General features: G+C 35.7%; 2 protein-coding genes across 3 annotated transcripts; one reads left to right on the forward strand and one right to left on the reverse strand.

Annotated features, from left to right (window-relative positions):
* The first annotated feature begins 716 nt into the window (after window positions 1-716).
* Window positions 717-6,541, forward strand: TTA2 (fibronectin type III domain protein (DUF1423)). Its single transcript, XM_086237508.1, has 2 exons — window positions 717-4,218; window positions 5,681-6,541. The coding sequence occupies exons 1-2, from the start codon at window positions 1,116-1,118 to the stop codon at window positions 6,241-6,243; spliced, it is 3,666 nt and encodes a 1,221-aa protein (XP_086093634.1). The 5' UTR covers window positions 717-1,115; the 3' UTR covers window positions 6,244-6,541.
* Window positions 6,542-12,134: 5,593 nt separating this feature from the next.
* On the reverse strand, window positions 12,135-18,379 carry TWD1 (FKBP-type peptidyl-prolyl cis-trans isomerase family protein). 2 transcript variants are annotated; one of them, XM_086236283.1, is made up of 8 exons: window positions 18,245-18,379; window positions 17,833-17,909; window positions 16,374-16,556; window positions 15,383-15,472; window positions 14,937-15,121; window positions 14,695-14,817; window positions 14,421-14,573; window positions 12,135-12,813 (listed from the first exon to the last, which is right to left on the reverse strand). In XM_086236283.1, exons 2-8 carry the CDS (start codon window positions 17,867-17,869, stop codon window positions 12,487-12,489), a joined length of 1,098 nt encoding a protein of 365 aa, XP_086092409.1. In that variant the 5' UTR covers window positions 17,870-17,909; window positions 18,245-18,379; the 3' UTR covers window positions 12,135-12,486. The 2 variants fall into 2 exon arrangements, with proteins under 2 accessions (XP_086092409.1, XP_086092410.1); XM_086236284.1 differs by lacking the exon at window positions 18,245-18,379 and adding an exon at window positions 18,121-18,193.
* Between the last annotated feature and the right edge of the window lie 4,330 nt (window positions 18,380-22,709).

The following is a 22,709-nucleotide window of genomic DNA, read 5'->3' on the forward strand; positions in this document are numbered from 1 at the left end:
GGAGTTTGACTCTTTGTTAAGCTCTTGGGCCACACTGTGTCTCTTTCTATTTTGGCCCAAGCGATTTGGCTATTCAATCAATGAATGAAACAAACAATCGCATTGCACTGCCGAAAAGAATGGCTCTTTGTTTGGGGGTTTACGTAGCTGCATTGCATACAACAATATTTAAATATGGCTGGCAGCAGTCGCCAGTCGGCTTCAAAGACGTGCACGGGCCACTTAGTCTTTAGAAAATAACCTACAACCCTCTTGCATGTTGACCTCCTTCCAACCCAATTAAATCTTTTTAAACTAATTTTTAGCAAACCCCACCAAAAAAACTTGTAACTTCATAAAAGTTTGAAATTTATAAGAATTCAAGATTTAAGACTTAAATTTGAGGACTAAAACCCTAAAGCTTCCGGATTAAACACTGAAGCCTCAACCGTCCAAATACCGAAACAACAAACAAAATAAATTGTGAATGCAACTTAGTCAAAAAGTTGCCAAGCTGCCGATCAATTTGTGGAACATCCTTTTGACTTGTTATTTTTAATGAAATGACATAAAATTTTGTCATCATTTCCAGTTTAATTTATTTGGTATCTTTCAAAATTTAGGAATAATTACGTATTTTACGGCCATGAACAATTTAATATTTTTTAATACCTTTTGTGAAAGCAACTAAAATGCGGTCAGAGCGCACTACGCACCCTCCCTGCTTTTGTGCTACTCAGACACCTCCTCTGCCAACAAAGACACACACTTTGGTGCTTTTCCACGCACTTTGCGTATCCAACTCTCTTTCTCTCTCTTGTAAAAACTGCGTTGACTCAAATCAAACCAAAGTTTGAACCACACCCAAGACACCGACTCCACCACCACATTTCCCTATTTTCCAATTATGCCCTCGAGCTTTTCCAACTTTCTCACCCCACTCCCTCCCCCGCCGGTATACCCACCTCCTCTCTCTGCAACCCCAACTCAGAGCCAGACCTCACTTTGAAAACACCCCCGGGGCTTCCTTCCGTGGCACTTCCCGTAAATTCAACCTCATCTCTGGGCAATAACTCAAATTCTTTTCGCTCTATATATTTTTCTGATTTTTATTTTGTTATTATTTTGGGGGAGAAATGAAGAGGCTGAGATCCACCGACGATCTCGATTCGTACGGAAAGGATCCGAATCCCAGTCCGAACCCGAACCCGAACCCCAGCCGGACCTCCTCCTCGTCTTCGCACCGAAGCGTTTACTACAACAAATCTGAGACAGTAAGGAAGGGGTTTCTCTCTTCGTCATCCTCGGCGTCTTCGTTGGCGGCGGCTCGGCTGTACGATCGGGACCTGGGGGAAGATGATCGGGAGGCGCCACGGGGCGGTTCCAGGATGGTCAGGAAGGTACGGCCGGACCACGAGTTCGACGGCGGAGGGTTTGATCGGAGGAAAGGGCAAGATCGGTATAACAGAGACGGCGGCGGCGGAGGGTACGATCGTAATTTGCTGCACCGGTCGGAGAGCTTTTGCGGGGCGAGGAGAGGAGGAAGAGGGGCGGAGTTTCCGAAGGGGTTTCGATCGGAGAGAGGAGGAGGAGGAGGAGAGCGGTCGCGGCGGGAAGGGAGCGCTTTGTCGTGGCGAAGGTTCGGGAAGGAGTTGGAGGAAGGAGGGAGTAGGAATAGGTTGGAGGAGAGAGAGAGGGAGAGAGAGAGAGGGAATGTGTTGAGGGACGTGAGGTCGCCGACTTGGTCGAATTCGAGGGATTCCGGGGGGAGCGAGCAGTCGAGGGTTAGGTCTCCGCCGCCAAGGCGGTTTAGGGATGGGAAATCATCGAAATCGAAGTCCAAGTCGCCGACTTGGTCCAAGGACTCCGTGGGGAGTGAGCAATCAAAGAGTGTTGAGGTGAAGAAGAGCGAGCCGGAGCCACAGGAGGAGGAGGTTCAGGCTGAGAGTGGGAGTAGGACTAGTAGTGAAATGGAGGAAGGTGAGCTTGAACCTGAAGCTGAAGCCGAAGCTGAAGATGAGGCTGGAGCTGGAGGTGGAGATGGAGGTGAACCCCAATTGGATCCTGAAGCTGGAGCTGAAATGGAAGAAGCCCAGGGTCATGTTGGGTCGGATACAGATACAAATATGGTTATGGAGGAGAATGATGAATCTTTAGATAAAGAAGAGGGGAAAGATGTGAATAAAGAGAGTGTATGTGAAGGGAAGGACGAGGAAAAGAAAGCTGATGAGTTGCCGAATTCTGAGAACAATATGATTGATGAAACTGAGAATATTGGGGAAGGTAATGAAGATGGGGTTGGCAGAAAAGAGTTTTTCAGGGAAGGTAACGAGTGTAAGGAGGAAGTGAACAAGGATGTTGTTGTGGAGAAGCCATTGGAATCGGAAGAGGAACCAAAGCAAGACAAAGGAATAGACCTTGAAGCGAAGGCGGAGGATGATGAGATGACAGAGTCGGATAAGGAAGTAACAGAGGGGGAGAATGAAGTGCTTAAACTGGATATGGTGAATGTGAGTGTGGGTATGACTCAGAATTTCAAGGACAAAGGGAAAAGCGTGGCTGTTACACCGACCCATGTGGTGGATTCAGCAGCAGACGGTGTGTGGACTGAGAGAGAATCCAGAGAACTACTAAGTTGCCAGGACAGTGATATGGAAGGACCGAGCACCAGGGGTTTCGAGCTGTTTTCAACCTCTCCTGTTAGGAGACAGGAGAAAGCTGATCAATCTGGTGTTAATATGAAAGATGAGAAGTTGACACTTGAGCCGCTTGATCTTTCGCTAAGCTTGCCTAATGTTTTGTTACCTATTGGTGCAGCTCCTGGTTCTCCTGATCAAGCAAGGAGTGTTCAATCTTTAACTAATACTTTTCGTACTAACTCGGATGGATTTACTCAATCAGTGTCCTTTTCAGGTTCTCAGTCATTTTATCACAATCCTAGCTGTTCGCTAACAACCCAGAATTCAATGGACTTTGAACAATCAGTTAAAAGTCGTCCCCTTTTCCAGGGTATTGATTGGCAGGCACTGGCTCAGAATGAGACTAAGAATAAAGAAGTTCCTTTGTATCAAAGAATCTTGATGAATGGAAACGGGCCTCATCAACAGTCTCAAGCATTACAAGGGGTTTCAAATGGTCAATCTGTGCAAGGGCAACATCTTAGACATCCGGAAGGAAGCTCTAAAATGGCAAATGGATTGGAACGGCAGCTGAGCTTCCAGAAACAGTTGTCAGGAGGACAGTCAAGGCACCATGAGGATGTTAGATCTCCTTCGCATAGTGTTGGATCTCATGAAATGGGGTCCAATTATAGTTTTGACAGGAAGCGACTAATGAGAGAGAAAAGTAGTGGTAGTTTATATAGGACTAGCAGCCAGAGGGAACAAGATCAGTTTCTCATAGGTGGGGCTGATTATCTCGAGACAATGATTGCCAGGATAGTTACTGAGCCAATACATGTAATGGCTAGGAAATTTCATGAAATGACGGGACAATCCACAGCAAGTTTAAAGGACAGCATTCGCGAGATTATGTTAAATATGGATAAGCGCGTGCAGCTATTTGCATTTCAGAAGGCACTGCAGAACAGGTCTGACATAACCTTGGAGATGCTACTAAAAGCACATCGTGTGCAATTGGAAATCTTGGTTGCTTTGAAGACTGGTCTAATTGATTTTCTTCGTCAAGATAGCGGTGTGTCATCTACTGATTTGGCTGAGATTTTTGTGAACTCAAGATGCAGAAATCCTTCTTGTCGGAGTCCTGTGCCTGTTGATGAATGTGATTGCAAGGTTTGTTCGCAAAAGAATGGTTTTTGCAGCACTTGTATGTGTCTTGTGTGTTCAAAATTTGACATGGCCTCGAATACATGTAGTTGGATTGGGTGTGATGTTTGTCTTCATTGGTGCCATGCGGATTGTGCATTGCGGGAATCTTATATTAGAAATGGACGCAGTGCATCTGGATCTCAAGGGACAACTGAGATGCAATTTCATTGTGTTGCCTGTGATCATCCTTCTGAGATGTTTGGCTTTGTGAAGGAGGTTTTCCAGAACTTTGCAAAGGATTGGACGGTTGAAAATCTTGTCAGGGAACTCGAATATGTCAAGAGAATTTTTGTTGTCAGCAAGGATATGAGAGGGAGACGACTTTATGAAATTGCTGATCAGTCACTGGCAAGATTGGCAAATAAGTCTGACCTTCCTGAGGTTTACAGTTTTATCATGGCTTTTCTTGTGGGTAAGTTATTTGTTTTATCAGAAAAAAGAATTTAATGTTTTGTTCTTTCATTGGTTCTGGGGTCATAATCTGTGCATTTTATCATAATATTTTAGTTTAGAACCATGCCTTTTTTCTAATACAAAATTTCGTTAGGATATACTTTCAATTTTCCATAAATATCTTTGCAGTAGAAATAATGTGTATGCTATTGAGACATAAAATACCAACCATTTGGCACTGCTCGTTTTTCTAAAATTACTTACCTTGTCTATATTGGAATTTCCATCTGTAAGATGTCTGGTGTATATCATGTTACTTCTTTCATGGAATTTATTGATGCTGCCTTGTTTGCATGGTTTACAAGACATGGATGTTTAACGCGATTGAGATATAAAAGACCAATCATTTGGCACTGCATAGCTTTCTAAAATTACTTACCTTGTCGTCCTTGTCTATGTTGGACTGTCCATCTGGAAAATGTCTTTGTTATATGATGTTATTCTTTCATGAAATATATTGATGCTGCCTTGTCTACATTGTTTACAAGACATGGATGTTTAATGCTATTGAGATATAAAAGACCAATCATTTGGGACTGCATAGTTTTCTAAAATGCCTTGTGGTCCTTGTCTATGTTGGAATTTCCACCTGGAAATTGTATTTGGTATATCATTTTACTTCTTTCATGAATTTATTGACGCTGCCTTGTCTGCATGGTTTACAAGTTTTGGATGTATTATAGCGATTTTAGGAGATACTGGTGAATTACTGTCAATAGTAAATTGTTTTCCAGTGTTTTGCAACCCTTTGATATTTTTGAAGCAGATTCAAGCCTTTTATTTTATATATTCAAGCTACAAAATACAAAACTTTTGGGGGAAGTTTTCTTCTTTATGCTTTAACCATAAAAACTAATGGTTTTTAATGTAGGCACAAATATAAGGAGCTACTCAAACCATAGTTGCAAATTTCAGTATTATCATTTTCAATCTATGATCAGTAACTTTTTTTATTTTTTTATTATTATTATTTTTTTATATTACATGCATTATGTGTTTGGCTTGCTTGGGCCTTCAGGGTTCTTAGTGTTCTGCGTTTTGGGATTTATAGTGCTAGAAATTGGTTGGTCATTCAATTTGATGGCTCGACTAGAAGCATCTGCTTCAGCAAGTCTTAACTACTTTTCCATGCTTATGTGAGAATGGTAAGGGGAAAGAGGGGAAAAGATAGTACCAGTATTAATAGGGATATTTAGCATGAGTACAGAATGGTGAAGCAGGAACTCTACCCTTTTTTTGTGTATATCAAGATGGCCATGGTGCCACAGTTGGATTTTATTCCATCCACATGATATGAGTTTTCTTGTTTCCAATGTTTGGATATATGAATCTGAAAGCTGAGCTTTTTTTATTTTGTTGTAACTCTATTTTTGATTAGTAAACCATAAGGTTGCTATTTAAATCCTTCACTTTGATTGCAGATGCTGACAGTTCCAAGCTAGGCAAAACACTACCCATTTTATCTGGGAAGGATCAAGGTAAAGTGAGCAACGGGATTGCTGGGCCAAGCCAGGAACCTGCGTGGCTGAAGTCTGTATATACAGAAAAGGCTCCTCAGTTGGAAACTGCGGCTAGCATTCTTCCAAGCTATAACTATGACCAACATGATAAACGCATTACAGATTTGGAGTTGCAGACAAGTGTTCAAAAAGAACCTCTTTTCGATGAGTTGGAGAGCATTGTGAGGGTCAAGCAGGCTGAGGCTAAAATGTTCCAAGCCCGTGCAGACGATGCAAGAAGAGAAGCCGAGGGGCTGAAACGCATAGCCAACGCAAAGAATGAAAAAGTTGAAGAAGAATATAGGAGTAGAATAGCAAAGTTGCACTTAGTTGAGGCTGAGGAGATGCGTAAACAGAAATTTGAAGAACTGCAGGCTCTAGATCGATCGCATCGTGAATACTCCAATATGAAGATGAGGATGGAAGCAGATATCAAAGATCTTTTATTAAAAATGGAAGCTACAAAACGGAACCTTTCTTTGTGATCGGCGGATCAACAAAATTTTCCATACAATTGTCACTGTGACAGGTAATTGTAAACTTGGGTTGCCGATAATTGTATGTTGTAATGTAGCATTTGTGCTTTCAAATTAGCTGTAGCTGGCGATGTTTAGGTTTATTTTTGTAGTTTCTGTTGTACTTCCTTATGCACCACTAACCAGAATCTGTACAGAGACTGCCTCATCTCTTTACGTTGTAGAGCAGTTCCCATTTATGATATATGGAAGCAATCTGGGGATAGTTGTGGATCAAGCTTTGATTTATCAAGGGAATTTACTGCAATCTTTCGGATGTGCCTGATTGTAATCTGGTTAAGCAAAAGCACTAAAGCAGTAGCTGAACTTTGATTTGTGGTAATTTGCTGAACCCAATGCAGTAGTGAACTCATTATATATGCTCTAGGCATGTATATGTTGCATAATTTGCATTTCATCAGTGTATGTAGGTAGCTGGGTGTTGCATGTCAATGATTATAGATCAACTCAAAAGATTTTTAGCATAGAATTAGAGAATGAAACTATCATTGTTGTAGTTTGAATTTGATGTTATATTTTGGCAAGCAGGACTTTGATTTATGTTCGTGGGAGTTCTATTTGTGCTTCCTTTTTCACTCATATACGGTTGAGCGTAGGATAGGATTTTGGTCTTCTGTTCAGTGCCAATTAATTTTGGGTTAAAAAATTTTAATTTTCATCGTGGTAATATTTTATGTATTTAAATTTAGACTCAAGTAAACATCGTGAACAAATTCACAAACTTTAGCTTTATTCTTATTTTAATGGATTATATCATGTACTCAAGACTCAAGTGGGTTAGCAGTTTGGCACTCGGCAGTTTGTTGAATAAAAAAGAATAAAAGTTTGAATTGGCAGTCTCTTTTTTCAAAGAAGAATAGGTTGGTTGGACGACAAAATGGTCCCCTTGCAATTACGTGGTGCTATTTGATAGGTTGGCCTGCCGTACATCGCTGGATGTGAAACGTCTTGTCGTGTAAGAATCTAATAAAACGAGGTTGTACTATTGGCCACCTGAGTACTCAGACTTCACGTTCTTAGTCTCTTGTACCATACGACACGTTTCAAGGAAGGTTTGACTTGTGCTCAAACTTTTGACGTTATATGTTTACTTTATTTGACCTTTCTTTGATAATAGATGTCCCCGCAACTCTAGGCTGTAGCCTGTAGATTACATTGTTTTATAATCTTAGGGTGTAGATTAAGTTTTGGACTTTAGGTCTCAGAAGGTCTGGACATAGTTGGGCCCCACCTTTCGGATAAGATTGAGAATGATACCTTACCCGTCTAACTGTGTGTAAGGTAAAGGTTAAAAAGACTTATTGTCAAAATGCTGCACACCACAAACGTCAACGCAATGGATTTTGTTTGGGTTAGTTTATTAGTACCCTCGAACAAAAAAAAAAACAAACAAAAAAGTTTACTACAGTAAAACCTTATAAATTAATACTATAGAAACTAAGAAAAATTATTATTTTAAAAGGATTATTTATATATTGATAAATGAATAATTTATTAATAAATAAATATTTATTAATTTATAAAGAATTTTATGTTTTTTTTTTTGACAAAAATATGTATCTTATAAAAAAAAAAAACAAAGATACATGTATGACTTTAAACTTTTAAATGAATGTTAAGAACTGGAAGATCAAGTGATTTCTAGATAAGCACATACATACATGAATTACGAACTAGAAGATCAAATGTATTCAAGATATGTACATATACATACATTTTCGAGATAAGTTAAGAACTAGAAGATCAAGTGTTTTCAAAATGAAAAAAATATACCAAATGTGGTGTATGCATTGCAAAAAATTAAGGATGATGTTCAATTCGGTTTAGGTACAAAGAAAAGGCAAACGACTTTAAAAGTAAATTTTGAGAAATAGCTGAATTGAGAAAATAGAAATTGTTAAGTAAAAAGTTCTTTAATATGTTTTATGAATTTTTATGTGCCATTTCTTTTATGTATTTCATCAATTATTAATTTATATATTTGTTGGGCCCGGAAAGATTTTAAGAAAAATTATTATCTTATGCATTTAGCGAGATTATTATTTTAGTACATTGGCCCGAGTTGGGAACGAAAGATTTTATTATTTAACTGAGGTTATTAATTTATCGAACATTTATTTATATGAGTTTTACTGTAGTTCGCTAATTCCCACTTTTTCTCAATAATACCCTCTTAAATTTTTTTTTTCCTCCTCTCAATTTCATTCTTTATTAAAAGGGTTCTTAACTTATAAGCCAAATAGGAAGATATAGGAACAAATCAGCCTACACTAAAATCCAACAAATCCTGATCTACTTTCTAGTGATCGATCGATCCACAGGTCATTGTTATTATCTATTAGTAACAACTCCTAATCATGCAAGTTATGAATAAGAAACAAAGTTATGAGTCACTTATAAGTAAGAATTCTAATATTAAAAATTAGAGGAATGCTAGCTACATTTTCCTTTATACCGTCTTTTTCGAACTTTTATGATTATTATTTTTTTTTTACAGTGTAGTTTTATATTTGAAACCGTCTATTTTTTAGATCACTTTTTATAAGTTATTTTTACAAAAAATCAATCAAATTGAAAATAAAAAATTGTTTGATCATGTAATGATTATAAAATAAACAGAGATTATATCTAATTGTTATCAAATCGTCTATTTATTTTATAATAATTACATAACTAAATGATTTTTTTACTTAATTACTTTTTGAAGAAATGATCTTTAAAAGATATTTTAAATAATAAATGTTTACGATTATGAGACTACACTATAAAATAAAAATAATAATAATAAAAGTCAAAGAAAAAGGTAGAAAAAAAATATAGCTAGCATTTTCCTAAAAACCAAGATTAAAGTTTTTTCTAGGGTTTTTTTTTTTAGAAGAAAGCTAAACATAGAGTTATTAATTGGAGATATCAGATATCACAAGTCAAAACTCAAAAGTTAGGTGGGGATCCGGATTCAAACTAAATAGAAAAACGAAAAAGCATTGGAGAACAAAATTATAAAAAGGTAATCTCAAAGGGGCCACACTACCACAGTTTCTGTCCTACGCCATCCAGCCACTGTCTTCCATCTACCCCCAATTATTCAAACTTAAGAACATGCTTTTCTTTTTTTGGTGGAATGGGGCGAGGCCATCCCATGCTTTTCCATGAAAGATATTTTTTTGCAGGAATGCTATTCATCTTTTTCATTTGCCTTCTTTTTTGATATTTTTTTTATTATTTTTATTCTATAGTATAAATTTATAATAAAAATCGTTCATTTTTTAAATCTAACTATAACGATTTTCTATTAAAAAATTAATCAAATAAAAAATCGTTTAGTTATATAATTGTGATAAAATAATCAGAGAGATTTGATAATAATTTGATTCACCGTTAGTTTATTTGATAATGATTACATAATTACATGATTTTCGATTTAATTAATTTTTTATAGTAATATTCAAATAATTATCTAAAAAATAAACTATTTTGATCATAAAAATATTTATAAAATAAGAATAATAAATAGAAAGGGTCGGTGAAGAAAGTGGACAATATTTCCTTTTTCTTATTATGTTAGCAAAAAAACAGAAAAAAAATAAAATAAAGGAAGATATTTTTCTCATATTGCATTGGCCAGTCAGAATGATTGCTTAATTTTCTTATCTTCTCAATTTCCATGGTCAAAGGCCAGAACTCCCCCTCACAGCCATCCATGGAGAAACCCATTTGTTTCAAGTACTCCCCCCTCCAACAACCCTACTTAAACACCCAAAATCTGATTTCTCTTCCAATAGGCCACAGCTTCCAAATCAGAAATTGTTACAATCATATCAATGAACCCAAAAACAAAAGCAGCCCAAGAAGTCTCACTCTTCTATCTTGCAAAAGTGGTGAGCCTAATGTAGATGATGATGATTCATCAAACCCAATGATAAAGAAGGATCAGAAGCAAGGGTCAGGAAAGCAGTCATTTTTGGTTGGTTTTGAGAGGTTGGGGAAGAATTTGAAGCAGAATTTAAGTCCAAAGCAAAAGGGTGACTGGAAGGACTTGGTGTTGATGAGCTTATCATTTGCTGTTTATGTGTACATCTCTCAAAAGATTGTCTGTGCTTACTGTGCTTGGAAATCCATCATCAACCAACCTTGGTAAAAACTGAATCCATGTGTATTGTGGGTTTAGGGTTTCTTGAATTTGTCCAAACCCTGATTATATCTTTGTAATTAATGCTTTAAGAATTGTTGTCTTCTTTGGGATGATTTTTAGACTGTTGGTGAAAATGATAGTTTAACAAAAAAATAATAATTGATTAATTATTACAGCAATGCTTTTCTCAATTCTAGTTTCTTTAGCAGATGCACATTTTATGAGCACGAGCCTCACTGCCTCCAGTGCCCTGCCAGCATCCAAATGGAAAGCAAGTAACATAAAAGGCTCTTTTTCTGAAAGGACATACAAAAAGTTATAAATTACAAGTGGGAGAAATACACCATTTCAGTAATATTGAATTTGAAGCACCTCAAAACTCTTGTGGTATACTATTTGTATTTCAAATTTTCAACTCAGTTTGGTTTGCAGATTATACTTAAAAAGGAGTATGAGATTTCATTTTTCATATTTGGTAAGACATTTATTGTGTCATTTTTTAAAATTGGGAATGCCCAGGAAATTAATCCAACTTTTGTTGTGCCTCTTCACCAAAACAAGGGGTAATTGGTTCTTTCATGAAACTGAATGGCTAACATTTTCTATGCTATAGACTTACAAAATTTAAGGGCAAAACTGATTCGCAAGTATGGGGCAATAAGTCATTGACTAAGGGTTCATTTGGAATGAGTCATTTCAAACTTAAAACTCATTGTATATAATTATTCCAAGAGAAATTCTATCATCTATTAAAATTTTGTAATCCAATATCTCACATTTCTCATACTTATTCTTACATTGAGGAAATTACAAATTTGATATATTTATTTTATACCTAGTTTAGTTTTGGTCCATGATCTTTTTTAAATTCAATTTTGGTCTACTTATTTTATACTTAGTTCAATTTTGGTCTACAATTTTTTTAAGTTATGATTTTAAATCATTTTAGTTACGTTTTCTTTAATTATAATTGAAATATAAGTTATATTTCATCATTTCTTATTCATAGGAACCAATTTGGAATATTAGAATCAAAGAGAATTGAAGTTTGGTGAAGTTTGAAAAATCTGAAATTTTTTTAGGAAAAATTGATAGTTTCGGATACCCTACTTTGGAGCTAATTATCTTAAGTTTTAGAACTCCGATTTGAATGATCTTTATATGGTTGTAAATAGAAGATACATAGTTTTAAAACAAGTATATGTTTGTTAAATTTGACTGAGATTTAATAAAATAAAAGGCGGGACAAATTTGAGAAAATAAATCTGGATCTTTATTGAACAAGTAAAACAATTAGTGGATCAAAACAGAACTTAAAAAAATCATGGACCAAAATTAAACTATTTATAAATAATTTCCTCTTTTTATGTTTATACATACTTGTCTCACTAATTCAAATATATACTGGTCAGGTGGATATTATATCTAGTATTTTATTAATTTCTTTAACTAATTTAGTATTATTGTCCAAATCCAAATCCTTAGCATAAAGAAAAAAGAATATATACCTTTCAAATCATCCAATTCAAATAAATCTGAAACTGTAATTTTCATTTTTTAATCTAGGAGAGGAGAGATTCAAACTTGAACTTAGTACTTCTTCCAACAAAGTGGAAATCCTGACTTAAAGAAAAGGGCTTTGCACTAAAAAAGAAAAGAGAACATAGTTCACTGAAATCCTAATAATGAATCCACCCCCCCCCAAAAAAAAAATGCAAATCAGATTCCTTACACACACCATCTAAAAGTTCATCGTAGTGATCAAATTTTCACAACACATCCGACTTTCAGTAAACAAAGGGAAAAATGAGACACATAAACTTCCGCTGAAAAGTTTAGAGTAATACAATTCGGTCAATGTATCTTCCAGGCTAAAACTGTTGCCATCTAAAGTTTGGACTCAAAAGGTGTAAAGCTCCCTCCACAAGTGTAATCGAGTGAAGCTTCCGTCCACAAGTGTAAAGGAGTGAAGCTTCAGGATCACAATTCAGTCTTACTGTTTATTAGAACAATGTTCGTACACGAATTTCTTCATTTATCTTACAGTTCAAGATCTTCGACTAGTCAGCTTTATGCCTTTCACGCCTGAAGAGTCGATAGAATAATGACAACAGCCATTGCCAAATGATGATCAACCCATTGGTTCGCTTGGGTTTAGGTTCTGGTGTTGGTCCGAAAATTCCCTTGTAGATTTCCTTTTGTTTCTGATAAAGAGCCTTGTCATGTTCAGCAAGCAGACGTAACTCTCGTGCAATAGCTTTGTCTTCAGGTGCAAATTTACGTGCCTTTAGAAAGTCTTCCCGGGCAGCATCTGTCTGGCCAAGCTCTGCTCTGGCTTTTCCTCGCCTAAATAGTGCTTTGACATTGTTTTCATCCTCTGCCAGTACCTGTGAGCACTCATCCAATAGGAGTTAACACAGAATTTTCAAATATTATATTTATGGGTATTGATGGAAAAAGCAAGTATCAACTGGCTTCAAACAATGTATAAAAATCAATTATTAGACATCAGTAGCATTGCAAATTATAGGTTATAACAGTGCAAAAAAAACAGGATGGAGTGTGCACAGACAGGCACATACTACAGAGATCATAACAGTGCAGTATTAAGCAAGGCCTTTAAAATGTGATTATTGATTGAAATAGGGCCAGTGAGCCTTCAAAATCATTGCATTGGTCCACACTATAGAGCAATCCATCTTCAAGAACAACCCAGAATTAGCAGGTTAAAAGTGAATGAAATAGGCTTATTATCAATTTTGCCCCCTGAACTATGATTCCATTCCTAATGTGCCTCCTTACTTTTTAATTTTATCAATTTACCACCTAACAGTTACAACGTTATTCTAATGTACCCCTTCCGTCATAATTTCCGTTAATTTTGTTGACGTGGCGCCTACTTGGCTACATAAACATAAAAAGTGGGACCCACCCCTTTAATTTAATTCAAAACTTAAAATTTAAAACAAAAAATATATATTTTAAACTCTAATATTTAGAAAGAAAAAAAAAATAAAAAACCAAACCCACCATCCCCTCCCCTCCCCAACCCGTGCCCAGGCCACCCCCACCTCCCTAAAGCCTCCCGATCAGAAACTCACCCCACCACCCTCTCCTCCCGATCACCCACCTGCACCGGCCCCACCACCATTCCTGGCCAATGACCCCCCTCTCTCTCTCTCTCTCTCTCTCTCTCTCTCTAGATCTGCAAATTGGTGGGTGGCCGTCGGAGGGGATGATGAAGGTGACGGTGAAGTTGTGGTGGTGGACGAGAGAGTTGGTGGGTGGGTGCGACAGTGGGGCTGGGTGGGTGGGTGCGACGGGGTTGGGTGGGAGGGGGGGTGTGACGAGGCTGGGAGATTGGGTTGGGGGGGAGGTGTGATGGGGCCGAGAGGGGCTAGGTTGGGGTGACAGTGAAGTTGTGGTGGTGGACGAGAGAGTTGGTGGGTGGGTGCGACAGTGGGGCTGGGTGGGTGGGTGCGACGGGGTTGGGTGGGAGGGTGGGTGTGACGGGGTTGGGAGATTGGGTTGGGGGGGAGGTGCGACGCGGCCGAATTGCAGAAGAAAAAGAAGAAATAAGGGAGAAGAAGAACTTGAGGGGTGGGTTCCACTTTTGGATCTATGTGGCAAAATGAGTGGTGCTGAGTGGTCTAGAGAGGTCAAAATGACCAATATGCCCTGCCACGTCAGTAAGGTTAACGGAAGTTATGACGGAATTGAGCCGAAGGGGTACATTAGAATAACATTGTAACTGTTAGGTAGTAAATTGATAGAATTAAAAAGTAAAGGGGCACATTAGGAATGAAATCATAGTTCAGGGGGCAAAATTGATAATAAGCCAATGAAATATTCCGACTTTCGTTGTTGCAGTTATGCCATTTCAATTCCCAAACAAGGCTTTACTATAATTCAAATTTCTAGCATCTAAGGATGAATAGTACAATTGCTGAGCATATAGAATGAATATGGTCTTCTTGTGATGGCATGTACTTACAATACTGCATTGTCCAATGGCTTCTTCATAGCGCTTGAGCTTTATCAGAGACGCTGCCATGTTAAGGTGGCAGGGATTTTTAACAGCCAAAGCCATGTCCCTATACTTTCCAAACAACTGGAACATGAAGTCGTCACCCATATATGCTATGGCCTAACAAAAAACAAAACCCACCAGAATCTTGTCAAAAAAGAAACAGAGATAAGGAGACTGTACCACTCAGAAGCACATCTAAAACCATAAATGAAACATCTAAGAATCACAAGTGCGTAACCATTTCATACTGTTGCATAGCCTCCTCTAGTTTTTCCTCCTTAAATAAAGCATTTCCATCCATCTTTCTTCTATCTGCTGCTCCAATCCTTTCCTCCACAGTCATGTCACTACGAGGTTTCCCCTATGAAAGGCAGAGCCCACAGATAAACATGTTGGCATATTAATGAAGTTAAGCCCTTAAAAAGAGATTTTGAAAATTCCATTAAAAACTACTTGGGAAGACATTTGGGAGCAACTTACTTCTTTGGTTTCATCAAAACCAATAAGCTCAACTTCATACGATATATCTGCCAAAGGCGGAACATTCGGGAAAGAAAAGTTTCCTTCTTTCCCATACCCTAACTCCCAGCCTACATGTAATAGGGCACGTTCTCCAGACTTCATACTGGACACACCAATAGCCAAGCCAGTCATTTCTTTTTTCTCTGTTGCAGTAAGAAAAATATTACTATCTTATAAGAGTTCAATTTAATCTATTTTGGTCACTTGTCCAAATCAATAACACTATAAAATACTTAAATATTTATGGACTCAAATGATAAGAAAAGACAAAACATAATTAGAGAGAATTGATACAATAAAAAAATTGCAAAACTAAATGCAGGCTGAACAAGGAACAGATCAAAATTCATTTGCATATATTTTGTATATATTTAAAGCAACAGACTACTCAGCAAAGCAAATACCTTTTCCTAATATCATTTCAAGTGGTCGTTGTTCATCCCATGTGTCTTCAAATTTGTGCTGTGTGCTTTCAGTCCATGCCCTGTAGTGCACTATCACACATATGCAGTCACTAAGATATTGAAACAAACCTGGCTAATCTACACCATTTGCAAACATCCAATGAGATAGTGTGTCTGTATCGTGTGTGTATGTGCGCGCATGCACACTTTCTTCAAACCTCCCATGAGATATATAAATGCGTGTGTATGTGTGTCTAATGTAATTTTATAAGAAGAATAGTATTAGATGTTCCAAATTATAAACTGTGATGCAAATGCAACAGGTGTGTGTACATGACTGTTGCATGAATTCAGAAGTTTAGGTTCAGAACTACTGAAAGTACAAAATGCTGGTTTCCCTTGTAATTCTATTGTATTAGTTAAGCCGAAAAATAAAAGTGTGTGTGTGTGCCACTGCCACCACATCATGTCTCTTGATCCAACCACCCATCCCAGCAGCCATCATCAGACCTCACCTCTCATATCTGCTTCTTTAATTTAATTTCGCGCTACAAAGAAATGATCTTCCTCTTATTCTTTAGACTTTTAATTTCAACATTATAATAATATTTGCAAAAATATTTAAGTATTCTAGTGCGATGACTATATTGCAAAAGCATAGTGTAATGCCCGATTGGGAGCCTATAAATAATTGATCGCACCCTTTATTATATACTCCCCATATCCCTCAAAAACCCTAGTTAATATAATCATAACATAATTTTCAACATTAAATTGGGTTAAGCTAGAACTGTCTGTGCTTTATGGCAACAAAAGACACCTAAAATGCTTCAGATTAGATCATATCACATAGTCCAAGAATGCAATGGTATTATAGTAATAGCAAGAAATGACAAGTGCACATGACACAACCAAAAAGGAAACAATATCTACCAGTACTCAAAAGTTACCATGTCAGAAGTACAAGAGTAAGCAACCATCTGATACTTACAGAAGCATGTTGAATATTTGGATGGTTTTGGACCATGACCTTCCTTAATGATTTGCTTCGTGACTTTCTCATGAAGAATTTCCACCTCAGAATCAACTTTTGGAGGGCCATTAGCATCTTGAGGAGGTTCCCCATGAACAAACGCAGTATTTTCAGTTACTATTTCATTTTCACCATCTTGACCTACAAAAAATATAAAATATTAGTCTTTATATCTTGTGATGTCTCTTTCCAAAGCTCACACAAGTTGCAATAGAACTGTACATATAACTGATTGTTTGAAAATATGCCTCACTCAAAAGCAGAGGGGAAAACCACATTCTTCTTTTTCTTTGTACATTATACAGGGATTATATAGCTGACACCCCCACTTATCTATTATCTGAGTTGTGAAACACAGGAATTTGTCTGTTATTCAACGCAAAAATATGGAGGAATGATGAAACAGAGTATGGGGAAACACAAGGCCGTAGTCATCATGTCCAAGTATTTTGTTTCTTCACCATCTATAAATTATTTTAAGGATCTAGTCAAGTCGAAAAAAACAATAAGTTGGATAGACAGTGACCTTTAGGATTTACACATTGAATAATTTTTCATGAAGAAATTAAGTAGAAAAGGATAAAAAAACATCTTCATGTTTTCAGTCCAACTAAATCACTCCAGAACCACCTTATCTGAAGGTCTTGAAACAGAACCAGGATCTGAAGCTTATCCACCTACAGATAGCATGGAACTCATAAATGAAGTTTTCAGGGTCAGTCCGATCCTAGTATTAACAAAACTACCACTGGGAGAGCAACAGTGTCGAGGAAGGTAGTAGCACCCCAAGAGTAGAGTCTTTCTTATCCCCAAAGATTTGAATGTAGTTGCTACTGAATTACTTCCATTAAAATAAACTGTTGGTCTGTTAAAATTGTTATAGAACTACATAACGAATTCGCTTTTACAGTAACAAATTAACAATACAGATAGTTTTGACATATATCCATTATCAAAAAGCATATCTTTATAGGATTTCCTTGATCTTCATGAGAATTATAATATTCAGTATTTTCACATAAACACTAAACTTGGAGTGTATTAACATCTCAACAATTACTTTACTTATTACAAAATGGATTACTCAATTTGTTTGCCACACTACAGAAGACTAGTTCATTAAATTTGTTAACCATCTAACTTCCCATAATTAGAATCAAATCCCTGAACATCCTCCTCAGCTACTCAACCATCAAGAATCAACAATTACAATCAAAATCCTTCTTACACCAAAAGTAGTATTCAAAACAGCACACAATAGCATATCGTCACAAACATCACAATCAGTAAATCAGCATTTATCAAATGCAACTATCAAAAACATTTTCATTGTACCTCAATGGTTTCATTGAGATGTACAAAGTATGAATAATTATTTTTAACTGAAAATGGAGGTCAAAGTATGATTAAAATTTACCAAGGGGTTGACTTTGCTGCTCCTGAACATCCTCCATTGTATCAAAATGTTTACAATCCAATGGGTCTTTTAAATTTCTGCAAATACCCAAATGAAAGACCTCAATAAGCACGCAAACTCTAATGAAATTTATAATCAAACTTCAAACCAAAAATAAGGAAGGAAAAAAAAAATAGTAGTTCAAGAAGACAAGAAGAAAGGGGTGTCGGGAAACCAAAATAACTCGAGGCTACTATATACTGGACGCCACTTCTTCGAGGAAGAAATACAACATTTAAAGAAACGTACCAAAACCCAAAACCCAAAATCTGCATTTTCTTTCGTTTTCTCTCAAGTTTTCTCGTGAAGCAAACAGAGAGGAAATTGCAAAAGAAAAAAAAAAAACAAAATGGAAAGAAAAAGTTTGACTTACTTGGAGTTTATAGCCGGAAGATAGGATCAATGAAAGCTGATAGGTGGTTGAAGTGTTTAGAATGTGTCTGATTTCAACGATCGAAGAAGATTCCAGAGAGAGAGAGAGAGAAGAAAGAGAGAGAGATCAAGTTTTTTTTTCCAAGAGAGAGAGAGATCAAGTTAAATAATATAAATTATTAAATTCTGACTGGACCAACCACCTAAATTGCTCATTGTACCCCGTCCATTACTCACTATACTCATCTCCTTTAAAACTCACATTTTATTACTAGAGCTGCTTGTACACGTTTTTTTTTTTTTTTTCACATACTTTTCTCCTACACCTCCTACCATCTTTTAAAATATAAAATTATCTTTAACACACCTCTCTCATTACCAAAATACCTTAAATCTCATTAATCTTACCAAATTTCTCTTACACACCTAACCCAATCCATTCAAACAATACACATTCACTCAACCCTTTCAGACAATACACACCCCCACCCCCACCCCCAACCCCAACCTCATGCCTACCCGATCCTAGTCAAGAACACACCCCTGTATACCACCATCGTCAACTCAGCAGTCGAAGTCGTCATTAACTCGCCATTGTCAATCCGCCATTAGTGGTCTCACCACCTTACTACAACACCATAGCCATTGTTGTCAATCCATAGGTATGCCTTAAGCTAATTTTTTTTTTTTTTATTCATATGCAAATCTAGGCTTTTTTTATCAAATTTAAATTGATTAATCCATCTCAAAACCTATTTTTTTCTGTTTGAAATGATTTGGAGTGCGGGTTTTCTGGGTTTCAAGATTGAAATTTCGGGTTTGGGTTATAAGGTTTCGCATGTTGTTCGACACTGGTTTACCGAACATTTCGGTTTCGTTCGATAGTAAGCTATTGAACCTTTCAGTTTCGTTCGACAGCTTACTATCGAACAAAACTGAAAGGTTCGACAGCTTGCTACTGGATGAAATTGAAATGTTCAGCAGACTAGTACCGAACGACTTACAAATCCAAAAATGAGTAACCAGAAAATTTACTCTTGCACTCTTATAAACCTCACTCCAAATCATCTCAAACAGACGAAAAAAGTATTGGGATGGATTAACCAATGGAAATTAGATATGATCCCTCAACTTTGACCAAAATATTTTCATTGAATGTGGTTTTCCATATTTACCATCGCACATCGATCAATATTGCACTTCCATTCAATTCCATTTGAATTGCCGTAAAAAATAATCACGTACACTGCACAAAACCTTTTTTAGGGATAAAAATGTCTTAACACACACTCTTAGAGTGTACATTAATACTAATTTATATATGTATTTGATTTTTTTTTTTTGCCATGATGTATGTGTTAGAAAATTTAATATTTAAGTTATTAATTTTTCTATTTGGATAAATAAAAATACAAAGTAAATTAAGGAGTTGTTTGTCATATATCATTTATATATTCTTTGAATAGGTACAATGACATCTACTTGGAAAAAGTGCCTAATGGGCTGCAGTAATTATGAATAAGTGTGTTTTAGAACAAAAATGTACTACAGTAATTGTGAATGGATGTATCTTAAAACAAAAGGATATTATTACTGTTACCTTTCTTAAACAGGCACAACCATTTGTCATTTCAAAAAGGAGAGTTTTTAAGTAGAGACAATAGTGATTTGTGTTTTATTCAAAGTTATTTATTGAGAGAGATCAACATAATCTGTGTTCGCCGTTTCTTGTGGATTGGAGTGCTACTTCCGCAAGAAGAAAGATCGTTGTATCCTAGGAGACGATTGCTAATTCAAACCTTGAGGCACCAGTGAGGGGCAATCTCGTCTTAAAGACATAGTATTAAATATTAGCCTCGATCTAATATTAAGGTTTTCTAAACTCTTTTCCATTTAATTTATTTTATGAGTATGCATTAAATTAGCATTTAATTGTTTATGCTTTTATCTATAAATATTGCAATTAGACCCTACTTTTCAACAATTTTAAGATGAGACTATTGGTTTAATTGGTTTATTTGATATTCATATTGCATGACGCAAATGCACCATTTTAGTCTACTGGTATTTTATATCTTTTATGAAAAGCCAAGTTGAATTTGTTAATCTGATACTTTGATGGATTAATATTTCTCTAGAAACATGCATTATGATTATTTATAATTGCATGAGAGAAATTTGCTTTACGCTTGTATAGTAGTTGTGCTGCTGGTTTGCAAATTAACAAGACATGCAAAAGTGCATTTGACAGGTTTCCAACTTTGAATATCTATATTTTCAAAATATGGCTTTATGATTATTTTGTATACTGTTCATTTTTGTAATGGACAAATGGAAGTAGTAATCTTGACATATTAATCATGCATTGTATTATGGAAGATATCTGGTTGAATTATTTTTTAAACGATACTTCGCTTGCTATATATCTTTGTACATACTGTATAGTTACTTTGTTTCTATTTGATTAAGTGTTATAACTGTATGCAAGAAGTCATAAGAGAAAGACGTGTCCTTTTATTTGAACCTTTACAAGTTTCTTTGATTTGGCATAGCCGCATAGCATGTTGCATATAGTAACATCTAGAAAAAACGGTGCTGCATGTATGATCCTCCTTGGACATAATTGATAGTTTGGAAGGAATGCACATATATATAATTGTTTAAATGATTTTTGCATAGTATTTCTTTTGATTATATATATTTACTATTAAGGCTAACTACGGTTGAAATTTGAAAAAGTGTTATACGTATTACAAGTAAATGGTAATTTATTTGAGAGCAGTTTTGCTCACCTCCTTTAACTCAGGTGTATGCTCACCTCCCATCTAAAATGCTGCCATGTGTTTAAAAAATTAACCATGAGTTAATCTATTGTATTTAATTATTTGTAATATTATAATGATGAGAGAGAAAAATAATTTGACAACTCTTTTCTACTTTTATCCTTATCGTTTATTACTCAACTTTTTTCACTTTTTTATTACCTATTAATTTTTATTTTCTCTTTTATTTAATTATTTCTAATAATTTTTGCTTCTTTTGTTTTTTTGCTCTTCTCCAGTACGCCTCTAGTATCTAAAAAACCACATGCATTTAATAATTTTTGCTTTTTTTTTTCTCTTTTCTAATAAGCCTCCAGTACCCAAAAAACCACATCCAATTTTTTTTGGGTCGATTTCTCATGTATACACCGTTTATCTATTTTTTTAATTAATTAAAAAAAATAATCCAACAACACCTTTTTTTTTTTGCCTAAGAATTCTTCTTTCTTGTCTCATACATGACCTTTTCAGATCAAACAAATTTTTAGGTTAATCCAAGGTGTTGCAGCATTTGAAGAGAGAAAAATAGTTGCAACGACATAATATTTTTTTTTTTTAACTCATGTAACTTTTTTTATTGGATTTTCTATGTATGTAAATGAGTTTTTTTAGATTTTTGTTTGGCCTACATTTTAGATTAAACTTTGCAAATGAGTTTTTTGTTCGAATTGCAAATGTGTTGTTAGAATATTTTATTTTTTAATTAATTAAAAAAATAGATAAATGTGTATACAAGAGAAGACCCAAAAAAATGGATGTGATTTTTTGAGTACTAGAGGCGTACTGGAGAAGAGCAAAAAAACAAAAAAAGTAAAAATTATTAGAAATAATTAAATAAAAGAGAAAAGAGAAATTAACGGGTGATAAAAAAAAGTTGAGTAATAAAAGATAAGGATAAAATGAGAAAAGAGTTGTAAAATTATTTTTTTCTCTCATCATTATAACATCATAAATAATTAAATACAATAGATTAACTCATGGTTAGTTTTTTAAACATGTGGCAGTATTTTAGATGGGAGGTGAGCATACACCTGAGTTAAAGGAGGTGAGCAAAACTGCTCTCAATTTATTTTAGTAACCGATACGTGTAAAGTGTTGCACTTAGTTATTTATTTCCTCTGTCTGCAAATTTTTTTTGTCTGCTAAAATAATTTTGCAAAATAGTGAAGCGTTTTTACACTTGGTCATTTCTTATTAAGGAAAATGATAAGTACTTCGAAGGACAGAAGGTAATGACAGCCATCAAAGGGGATTGTGTTAGCCATGGTATGAAGCTTAAGAAGTTTAGTAAACTTGACTTCAAGTTATGGCAACGAAAAGTGATCTTAGTCCTCGATCAAATTATAAAGCTTCAACTTATTGTGGATGATTTGCCAATCAATAATGTAGAAGCTAGTTTCTAAAGCTTTGAGAAAGACTGCTATAATAGATGAACTACACTCATCTCGGAAAGAGTATACAAACTTTATCAATCATAGGCCCAAGGGGTTGAGGATTGAGAATTTGATTGGATAGGCTAAGAAAGACAAGAAGAAGAGAAAACACTTCAAGACAAGTCTTAGGAACTCCAAAAGTTCAAAGGAAAAAGACATGCAAGGTGGCCATGAGAAATAATTCTAAGGTTGAAGGAAGATAGTGAATATC

Source organism: Dryas octopetala, chromosome 3 (genome assembly GCF_963921425.1).
Source record: "Dryas octopetala chromosome 3, drDryOcto1.1, whole genome shotgun sequence".
In the NCBI taxonomy this organism is placed as follows: Eukaryota; Viridiplantae; Streptophyta; class Magnoliopsida; order Rosales; family Rosaceae; genus Dryas; species Dryas octopetala.